This window comes from Silene latifolia, unplaced genomic scaffold (genome assembly GCF_048544455.1).
Source record: "Silene latifolia isolate original U9 population unplaced genomic scaffold, ASM4854445v1 scaffold_159, whole genome shotgun sequence".
NCBI classification, from domain to species: domain Eukaryota; kingdom Viridiplantae; phylum Streptophyta; class Magnoliopsida; order Caryophyllales; family Caryophyllaceae; genus Silene; species Silene latifolia.
Window position 1 is genome coordinate 549,292 of NW_027413143.1, and position 11,536 is coordinate 560,827.

An 11,536-nucleotide genomic window follows, 5' to 3' on the forward strand; every position below is an offset into this window, starting at 1 on the left:
GAGATCCTTAAATCTCGTTACATTCCAGGTCTCAATGCCATTGTTACATAAAGTAATAAGTTTGCTGATACTTAAGTTAACATTATTAAAGATAATGTCATTTCTATGAAACCATGCATTCCACCAAATAAAAATAATCTTAGTGAAATCATCTTTTGAAATTAAATCTTTGAGAAAATTAAGTTTCGTTAGAAAACTTTGACTTGTAATATTATCATATTTTGACACAAACTCATTGAAACTAATAATGTTCAGGTGTTGGATGACAGATCCAATCAAGGGACATTCGTAAAAGAAATGATCTTTACTTTCAATAGGATTGTTGCACAGAAAACAATGAGATGGGACATCAATATGACTTTTAAGAAGTCTACTTTTCGTTGGGAGACCGTCAACACAGGCTTTCCAAAGAAAAAAATTCAATTTTGGAGGAATATTCAATTTCCAAATCCACTGAAATTCACATTTGTCAAGAGCTTGATCGAACAAACCTTGCGCTAACCAAGTTGCTGTCTTGGTAGAAAACGTTCCGTCTACGGACAGCCCCCAAATGAGGGTATCTGGAATATCATTATGTGGTATTGGAATGTTAGTAATCTGATTAACTATATCGTTATTCACTAAACTGGACAATTTACAAACATCCCATTGACTTGATTGACAATACGTAATGTAAAATATGTTTTTACGATAACGATTGTCTAAAACCGTTCTACACAAAAATTATTGCTTGTAATATATGATGTCACAGGCTCAAAACTCTTCATTTTCCATTTGTTTAAGCTTGTTGATTTATAAAGTGTGTGATTGTTATTTAGTGGCGATGTTTGAAAAAAGGATACGATTATTCTTACGAAAATAAACAAACATTAGACATACGGTTTTATGCATTCGAGTTTGACATGTTTTTATATTTACTTTTTTCGAACTTATAAGTAGTTTAAATAATAATATTCATTCATTTGATAATGTTATTCATATTCATTTGATGCAAAAACTAAAGTTGATAACAAAAATTCAAAGATTTGTATCTATGGGTATACACACAAATAAGAAAGGTTGGCTTGGGTAGGATCTTGATATATATCAAAAACTTATAAAATAGTCATGTAACTAATTAATTAGGTTCAACTTTAAAGAGAGCCCTTGTCGTATCAGAAATTTATCTCTGTATGTTTTCAAGAACCGGCGAGAAAGAAAACCAACACGGAAGTACTATGAGTAACACCACACTTGATAACCGCGGTTTCAATTCCCCCAACAAATCATACAAATTACAAATCACAAGAAAAACAGAGGGCATACATGAACCTCAATGTTATCCAATGTAACCCTAATAAATTGGGGAAAGTTGTATGCTGTTAGAGTTGGCATTGGGCCGTGCTGGGCCAACTTCCCCCAAAAATGGCCCGGCTTAAGCACGGATATTGGGTTGGCCGTACCGTACTTGGCCTGGCCCACTCACTCAAATCCCCATTGCGACTCGCTTCTGGCACGCCTAGTTTCGTGCTCGGGCCGTGCCTGGCCTATGGGCTAATCGTGTGTGGCACGTGGGCGAGCCCAATAGTCTTAATATTTTTTTTTCTAAATACTTTTTGATTATATAAATAATGAATATTAATGATTTAAATATATATTTTATTAAATATTAATGTACTCAATGTCTTGATTAATATTTGTATTTTTAATGTACTGGATTTAATTAAATAATTAAAAAAACGGTATTAAAAAACGGAATTTAATTAAATAATTAAGAAACAGGCCAAATCTCGAACCGTGTCGTGCCGTGTGAGGTCCGTCGTGCCTGGTTCGTGCCAAACCCTCTGTGCTTGGGTCGTGTCGTGCCTGGGCACGGGAATTCCCAACAAACGCAGCTACGGCTCGCCTCCAACCCGTCTGTGTCGTGCCCGTGCCGTAGTATTGTTCATCCGTGCCGTGTCGTGCCGGTCTCGTGCCGTGCACGTGTCGTCCGCCTTAGCCCGACCCGGATTGCCATCTCTATATGCTGCATGTAATTCCCTATTAAATATAATGCAAAACAATGGCGAAATCATTGTTGACTTTGGATTAATAACACACAAAGACAAAAATTCTAACTGTGATAAATCGAGAATGTATCAAATTCTTAAGATTAAAATTTTAAAACGGTTAGTCAAATACAAATGCCACTTTTCTTAAAAGGGCTAAAATAAAAATCCTCAAAAGGTACGTCTAAACACTAAAAACAGAATCCATAACGACTACTCGCTAGCTCACACAGAAATCCCCAGCCACACCTGTCATGTTATAAACATAACAGTCACGTCAATGCGGAGTAACTCGATGTTCTCTTAGCCATATCACATGATATAAATATTGTAGAAGCAGATAATATGTCAAAATAACTTAAAATATTTTAAATAATATGTAACAAAATATATATGTCAATATCAACAACATATATTTCAAATGTGTAACACAGTTACAAAAGCTCAGTAACAGAATGGAAATAATACAGTTCGGGCTAGATTTTCACTTTAGCTATACTCTTTGATACCTTAGCATCTACACTAGTTTCAGGAATCAAGTGTCACGCAAAGGTGACCAACTCCAATTCGCTCACTAGACAACAAACTATAACAGGACACGATTTACCACGAAGTGCAAAATCCTAGTCTAAGTACATGTACATGACTCTATGACAATCTGTACCGCCAGGATACCCAATCATATAGCTGTATAAGAGTCCGTATGCATCCGTTTATATTCTTTTGCCCAACAATTAATTATTCCAACCATTAAAATCCCTTAAGATAGTATATTATTCAAATAAAATTATCTCAAAGGTTCGTAAGTGAACTAAACTTTTTTATTTTCGGAAAATTCACGTGGTACCCCTAAACATTACCACTTTTCACATGTTACCCAATATTTTAAGTCTGTGTACATGTACCCTCCCCATTTCATTTTCATGCACAATATGTTTTTTTGTCGCTATAAAAAAATTAGTTGAGCCTAACGCCTACATCGAAAATCGGAATCGGATTAATGCCTACATCGAAAATCAGAATCGGCAATTTTTTTTGTTCTAAAGTGATTATCTTGTCATAATCTACGATTCAAGATACAAAAAATTTCCGACTGGCATTTTCTAGGGTTTTTTTCCCGAGAATCTTAAATCGTAAACAATTCGATCTTAAATTTTCAATGACCGTTTTTCGCTTTATAAAATTATAAATCTGGAAGAGAGAATCAGTTTATAAAAAATAATCAGAAAGTCTTGCTGAAGACGGGTCGGAGTAAGTGACAGGTAATGTCACTCACAAAACGGATAGGGGGACAAGGTGGGGGCACCCCCATGTGCTTCCCTCTCTCATCTATTTGGGTCATTTGTGAGAGAAAATGGTATCCGTCACTCCAAAATGACGGATACGTGCCTTCACAAATGAGATTTTGTGAAAAATAATTGGGTCAATTCCGATTTCTGATCTACGATTTATGCTCAATTGAAAATTTTAATAACGATAAAAGGGCACGTCCTACTTGAAAATCAAAGTTTAAGGGTATCAAGTGCACAAACTTAAAAAGTTGGATAACACATGCCAAATGACAAAGTTTAAGAGTACCACGTGAATTTTCCGCCTTATTATTTTCCAAAGCAAATTTAATAAAATTCCTTCCAAGTGTAAAAGAGTATAAAATATACTCCATTAAGGTCAATTAATTTAACAAGGTCACCATACTTAAAAAAAAATAGCAACTTAGAATTGTTAGCAAAATATATACTAGTATTATTTAGGCCTTTTGAGACGGGATCCTAAATCAGTTTTTATAAAACAGAATTAGCGCTACTGTAAAAATCATAACTAATTACACAAAAATCGAAATGAACAAGGCTAATTTCCACTGTTTCATGAAACTCCTAGCTACAACTTTTATGTTTTGACAAACTTCAAAATATGAAAGCACCCGGGGTCAAAAAATTCATCATTTAAATTTGTTAGAATATGATACCTTGAATGTATGAGCTCATAAAACGTTTTTAACAAAACATTTTAAGGCAACGCAAAATTCTACATAACTAGACATCGTAAAGCTTATGTAGGAAAAGAATAGCCAGTGTATCACAAGGGAAAGTCAGTTTACGAATTACTCCCTCTATTTTTTTATATATGACTTTCTCACATTTCGAGACACTCCCTTCTCTCTTCAATATCTCCTTAAATATAAGACTAAATATTATGATATGTATATTCATATGAAAGAGTTTTTCGTAAGGAATTTAATGGTACCATTTTTATATTTTTTGAACAAATATATTTTTGTAAATATTAAAGTCAAAGGCTTAACTCGTAAATGCAAAACGTCATATATAAAAAAATGGAGGGAGTATTATTTTGATTATGATAGATTCAGAGTTTACAGGCGGCGAGCTGTTCATAAATAATTTTTCGTGAACAAATTACACATCGGAATCTTATGAAATTTTATAGGGAAATTCCGGTCTTACTTAAAATAAACAGGAGTCTCTTTTTTATGTTTTCGGGTTTGAGCACTTTAAACGAACGAAATGAATTTTACAAACAGACTGACAAATTTAGCAAATTTCCTAATCGGTTTTGCCAAAAATTCTAAATTGCTCATCAAATCGAAATGAAGGTTCGAGGACCAAAAATTTTACACACATTAATATTCCAGGCCTCTGCCACATACTAAATTTTCAAAAATTAAGCATTTGTATTAGTATTTTAAAATCAATTATTCATTCCAGAAAAATAATTTACACAACTTTAAAACATAAAAAAAACGAATTATTACAACCCTAATATTAAAACAATCGATTAAAACATAAAAATCAATATATCAATAACATAAATTCCTAGTTGGCAAAACAAAATATGTAAAGTCAAAAATAATATAAAAACATTATAGAACCAGATTTCAATAATTTCGAAAATTATATGAGTATAAATCATCATAAAATATTAAAAACTCAATAATACATGTAACTACAACAAGTAAATCGTGTAATACCGAGCAACGTCGAAGTTAACCTTATTCGCCAAGCTCCGAATCAATATGATACTAGTCTTCAAATGGATCGTCTTGAATACTACAAAAACATAATAAACATATGTGCAAGAGTGTAAGACATATGAATTATTAAACTAAATCAAAAACTAAAACAAGAATGATAAGAGTAATTAAATTACCCTTGTTGAATGTCACGGCTCAACAGAAGGGATTTTAGAGATTGTTTTCTTATTTTGGGAACATTAAATAACCTAATGAATGCAGATTAATTAAAGAGAGTTTAAGAGGGATTGAAAAAGTAAAACGTGTAACAATTAAGGGTAATGCTAAATACAACCCATTGGCTTGTATTTAAGCATTAAATACCTTCTAATTTGGGTATTAATTTAGGAATTAAGAACTAAATTACACATTAACCAATACAATTAATGCATATATTAAGATTTTATTTCCTCTTTTGGTTTTTTAAATACAACCCACTGGGGTTGTATTTATCATTACCCAACAATTAAACCCTTAAAAAGCTCACTAATAGCAGTCAATTTTTTTTATTTTTTTTTGGTGCTCACTAATAGCAGTCAAATGAGGTGGTTAAACACAATCCGTCTTCTCAAAACTTAAGGCTTGAAAAATAATAAAAAGTGATAAGATTAATATTTTGGAGCAAAAGCCGATTTTAAAAATGTTTATTATAAAATGTCATGTAAATAAAAGGTCAGTCCCAGAAGAATACATCGTAAACCGGAATTAATTAACGATTTATACAAAAACCGATAAACTTAGGAATTAAAATTTAAATCTCATAAATAAAAATAAAATAAATGAGATTAGAAAAGTACGGGTGTTACACTACATCCGAAGGAAGATGCTTCAAATGATGAGGAAGCGCATTTGTCTATATGTTTACATATATACGACTTTCATACCTTAACCTTAAGCGTTCTTCTTGCATGTAAACATACACACAGAGCCAGAACCACCAAAACAATTGGCATGACTAATAAAATGTCTTTCCAAGGTGGGCTGGCGAATGAGTTCATTGAGATGATCTCTTCACTCTCCTGCATCTTGAATGATGGGGATAAATTATAACATAGTCACAAACATGAAATTACGATAACATTGCTGTATACCAATATTCAAAGCACATATTCAACAAAAAAAAAAAAAAAAAAAAATATTCAAAGCACATCCATGTATTAGCCAGTAAAATTAACTGTCAAGGGAGTTTATTTTGGGGCTTTGCGGGTAAAAGATGAAGTACTAAAGTAGTTTTTAATGGGGGTTAAAAAAGATCGTCACGTTTTATAATGAATTGTCAACGCTTTTTTTTAAAAAAAAGACGAACACTACCCTCCACACCCTCTCTCTTAACTCTTCTCTCAAATTCTCCCAAAACCAACTTAAACTTATAATTTTTTTTAAAAAAAATATATTTTTTAAGATTGAAATCAATGTCGAACGACCATCAGTAAATTAACTAACTTATAATCTATCGAACTGTAATTTTTTTTTTTTTTTTTTTTACGTTCGAATCCGCATGACATTGCATAATTATGTAAAAATATGCAAAACTACTTAATTACGAAAAATACGGTGAAAATTAAATTTAAAAATACACAAAAACATTCAAATCCAACGTCAACCATTGTGTTGGACGTTGGAAATCCAACGTCGACCCATGGTTTGGACTTTAAATTTCAACGTCCAAACCATGTTAGACGTTGAATATTAACGTTCATTACCATTACCAACGTTGAAGACTAACGTTTATAACCCTTGTCAACGTTTATAACATCCCAAATGGCCAATGCCCATAAACGTTAACACAAATTCTCATTGAAGACGGGCATATCCGTCACAAGCTGAAGATGGGTCAAGTAATATCCAAGATTCCGAGTGGGTAGATAAGACAAAAGCAGAATGCTACTCAGTACTCCTTAGGCATTTTGTTTTTGTCTTATCTACCCACTTGGGTATTACTTGACCCGTCTTCAGCTTGTGACGGATATTTCCGTCTTCAATGAGACTTATTGAAACGTTAATAATTCCATCAACACCATCACATAAACAAAACAATTAAGCCAATATAAATTGACAACCAACATCCGTTTAAAGCAATCAAGAAATTAAAAATTCATCCAACAATATTAACACCCTCAATAAACATTATAATCAACACCAAACCCAAACCTTAAACAACCCATCACAACAAAAAATCAAAATTACATAAATAGATCAAAGGATGAATGAAAATTTAACCTTAGAAACTATTGGATTTACAAAAGAGAAAAGTTTTCCATGTGAAACATGAATTGTCATGATGAAAATTGTGGATTTTGGGATTTGAAAATCAGAAATTCAAAATTGGTTTGGAAACCTCAAACGTGGGGGGCTGGGACTTTCAAATGCAGGTTTGAGGACCAAAAGGCAATACTAACACTCAGGTAGACGATCTTTCGCAAACTAATTGATTCTTCAAAATTAAGTGAAAAAGGAGACAAAACTTGTAGGGCATTGCAATTTGAGAATGCTAGGGAAGAATGACAAGAGAAGCTCATAGAGACACTGTTTTTAGGGAGGTTTGCCTTAACGGTGGGTTGGATTTCTAAGCTAGAGAGGTTGGTAATGATTTTTTACACTGTCCGAATTTCCTCCAACTAAGGGCTTTGCCTGACTCCAATTCCAGATTCTATTGCACCCCCCAACCTGAGTATGATTTATGGCAACTCCCAAGATTAAGATACTTCAATTGTGAACAATTGAAAATGTGCAGAATTCAAATTTTAGTCACCATCTGGCAACCATTTATAAGAGCATTAAAAATTGGAACCATTTTGCGGCTAAATATATCAGAGAAAAAATTAACGTATAATCACTCACCAGCTTCAGCTTCTGAACTATGTTTGTATGTTGCTGGGAAAAGATGTCCCGAGCATACTTATAAAGCTCCATATCAAGCCTATTTAGAGATATAATCTGATTAATGACTGATTCAGGTACCTGAAGGCGTGCCTGCAGTGGTTTGAAATGTCAGTGTTAGCTTCACATATTACCTAATGATGTTTCACAAACTAGCCCAAAAGCACGATAAGCTAGTCAAGCTTTCCGCTGAAAGAGTAACAACATTACTTCAATGCCTCAAAGGCTAATGCATACGTGCGAAAATAGAGATCATGTTCGATAAGATTGCATTACAATATATTTCAAACTATATAGGTATTTTGAAGCTTTATCCCATACATTACTTCAGCTTAGAGTTATTTTATTCCTCTCATCGTTTCTCTGGCTCGGTTTCAAAAATTCCGACCTTTTGTAGGTTATTTTCAAAACAACTTTCTCCGAACATATCTTCCTGCCCTCCCACCAATGCCATTTTTTTGGCAAAATATGACATTTTTTTTATCCAATAACAATCACGATATTACAAATATTGGCTTTATAAAATGTCTTATATTTTGGCAAAAATGGTTTTTCAATGAAATGTACAAAAAAAAGGTGGTAGTTTTAAAAAAAATAGTACAAAATGAAGAGTTTTGAAAATGAGTACAAAAAAATTGGAAGTTCTAAATTAACTTTTTGGTTGATTAAATTATTTAGCCAAGTCACTAAAGCACTCATAAAGGATGGAAATCATATCGTGATTATTGTAACCAGGGTACCCTACCTGATTCGTCGTACCTGTCGTACCTTACGGATCACGAATCGATTCGTTCGTATCGGTTCGCGATTCGGAAAGGAATCGATTCGCTCCCATTTGTTTGGAATTCGCTAAAATCATCAAATTAATATATGTTAAAACAACGGAGCACGTAGAGAAAAGGAAAAAAAAATATACTCCCTCCATCCCAAAATAATCTTCTCATTTGACTTCTTCTGCATTTATATACACTTTGTTTCCTTTCAAAAATTATGTATGTAATGACTTTTTTACGATGAATGTAAATATTTTATCATGATGTTATAAACACTTATTTGAGTTGAAATGAAAAAGTGCCACAAGGTTTTATGTGAAAACGCCATGCCTCGGACTATCTATCGCATAACAATTAGGCCTACACTATTATACGGCTACGTAACATTCAAAAGATGATTGTGGAAGAGATGCATACTTTAGAATGCATACTTTACTGTGGATGTGCGGCCATACAAGAAAGGATTGACTTAGAAATGAGGTGATTAAGGAGAAGGTGAGTGTGGCGCCAAAAGAGGACAAGGTGATAGAGAATGCATTAAGATGGTTTGGCCTATTATGCACCGATTATTAGGCTTGAACACTAAGGAATGGTGAAGGTGGCAAAGGTAGAGGAAAAACCCAAAAAAATATTAGATGAAGGTGATTGAAAATCATATGAGGTTCGTTGGGTTTGAAGAATGTATGGTGATGGAGAGAACATTATGGAGGGAAATGATTTGTGTGGATGATGGAGTTGGATTTTTTACTTGTTTTTTTTCAGTATTTTCTGTTATTTAAACTGCTTATTTATTTTAAACATTATTTATTTACTTTTAAGATTTTTTTTAAAACCTTTTACTTAAAAACACTTAAAACTCTCTACACCATTCTGCTTTGTTTACTTTTTAAGATTTTTCACGCATTAATTTTAATTATTTTACTTTGTATCTAAGTTTTTAATAAAGAAAAATGGTTCCATAGAATGATACATGTCAGCCCATTGCGAATCATTTTGGGAATAAGGCTCTAAATCTCTAATGTTGGTTTATTGAAGGGGACTTTGGCTACTAAAGTGAAATTAGGAACATTATTATGCGAAGGAAGAGTAATAAAGTGTGGGACATTGGGATCAATTACTCGTATTATAAAATTAATCATGTTCTGTATTTTAAACTTTTATAAAATGAAGCGCATAAATACGAATTACTGTATTATGTTCGTTGTAATACGCCTACCATATCGGATACACAAAATAGAACGAATGCGAATTCAATTTACGTATCCGAATCGACCGTACTGCGAAAGTGGCGACCCTTATTGCAACAACATATAATATAATTTTGAAAGATCAAGGAAATGAGGCAGAGACACCAAAGCTAGAAGTAGTTCACATGGCTATAATGTTCGGGTCTGTAAAGGAAAGGTACACAAATATAATACCTCCTTCGTAAAGTTAACAGGGGAAATTCTCGACAAAGCATAATTCAGTGCCTCAAACTTTTGGTTAATGCAGACTTCATAAGATTCCATAAGTTTTTTAACAGTCATTTTCTGAAATAAATAATAGGGCATATATCAATGACCTAACAGTGAAGAAACATTATAGGAAAGGAGGGACATGGGGTTATAGAAAGTTGAATGTGATTAGGAAAATCTCATAATGAGATCAGCAATGTCTCAATAAATAAGCTTACACTTTTGCTGGTATCTGCATTGTTGGTATCTGCATTGTTGGTATCTTCAACAACAGAAAAAATAGGTGAAAGTAAAAGCAGGTCAATTACACAAAATGAACCCAAAAAGTGAATTAAAAAAATGGTGACTAACGAAAAACAGTAATAAATTAGAACAATAAGGTTTTTAAACAAATAAAGGGTGACTAACGAAAAACAGTAGCTATTTATGAATCAACCAAACAAAGAAAAATGCAAACTATTTGTTAATTGGAGGAAGTATCAGCGTAACTGACCGGTTAAATTAGTAGCCAGATGGCCCATGCTAGAATTTGATCCTACCAACTGGGATATGACCTGTGCACCAACCACGTGTGCAAATGCCGTTGCCGATTCTTTGTGGTCTTCGGTCACTCCAACATACAACATATGATCCAACCTCCTCTAGAATATTAAAGAGTAATAAATTAAACCCAAAGGGATTGACGAGTTTTAGAAAATGACATAGCGAGTTCTAATGTTACATTTACCTTTGCCACATCAAGCACGGAATCGCCCAGAGTAGGATGCTTTCGGATACAGGCACGTACATCATGTGACTCTGCCATATAGGAATTATTTGTCAGTCCTGCAATCTGTAAATGGTCTAGATCGATCAGCCAGGGTCCAGGGATAGAAGTTCGATATCAAGTGAATAAGAACATGGAAAACACAAGCAACATGGATAGATAAGTATCGGGCCAAATGTAGCTGAATTAGAACTTCCAGGACCGGATCTCTTGATATGAATGTAGGGGTAAGTCCAACCTCCATATCCATAGACATTACAGCCTGGAAAATTGCTAGATTCAGAATTACTTCATTTGCAAACTAAGGTCCCATTAACAATTTGAAGTTGTACATAGCTCCTGTGTCTTAGAGCAAGGTTAACACTTTCAATTATATACCGTCTCACGAGGAGGTTCATACTATCTATTTTAGGCAATATCACAATAACATTCACACTTCACTTTAATCATTTTCAGTTGCACAACTTGTCCTCGTGAAAACATCATATCTATAAGAAATACTACTCAATGTGCCCTTGCATACCCCTTCTCACTAATTTTACAACAATTTTCGTGTTGTTCCCACCTATATACCCATAATGTATATTTGTAATTGTGCCAACCAA

The 11,536-nt window shown here is 33.5% G+C and overlaps 1 protein-coding gene across 7 annotated transcripts; it reads right to left on the reverse strand.

Moving 5' to 3' along the window:
- Positions 1-2,042: 2,042 nt before the first annotated feature.
- LOC141637991 (protein-tyrosine sulfotransferase-like) lies at positions 2,043-11,141 on the reverse strand. 7 transcript variants are annotated; one of them, XR_012541965.1, is made up of 8 exons: positions 10,893-11,141; positions 10,659-10,806; positions 10,384-10,427; positions 10,130-10,240; positions 7,897-8,028; positions 5,940-6,080; positions 5,014-5,092; positions 2,043-2,276 (listed from the first exon to the last, which is right to left on the reverse strand). XR_012541965.1 is itself a non-coding variant. In XM_074447439.1 (8 exons), the coding sequence occupies exons 1-7, from the start codon at positions 10,968-10,970 to the stop codon at positions 5,072-5,074; spliced, it is 675 nt and encodes a 224-aa protein (XP_074303540.1). In that variant the 5' UTR covers positions 10,971-11,141; the 3' UTR covers positions 2,043-2,276; positions 5,034-5,071. The 7 variants fall into 7 exon arrangements, 6 of the variants coding, with proteins under 6 accessions (XP_074303540.1, XP_074303544.1, XP_074303541.1 ...); XM_074447439.1 differs by having other exon boundaries at positions 5,034-5,092; XM_074447443.1 differs by lacking the exon at positions 5,940-6,080 and having other exon boundaries at positions 5,034-5,092.
- Positions 11,142-11,536: the final 395 nt, after the last annotated feature.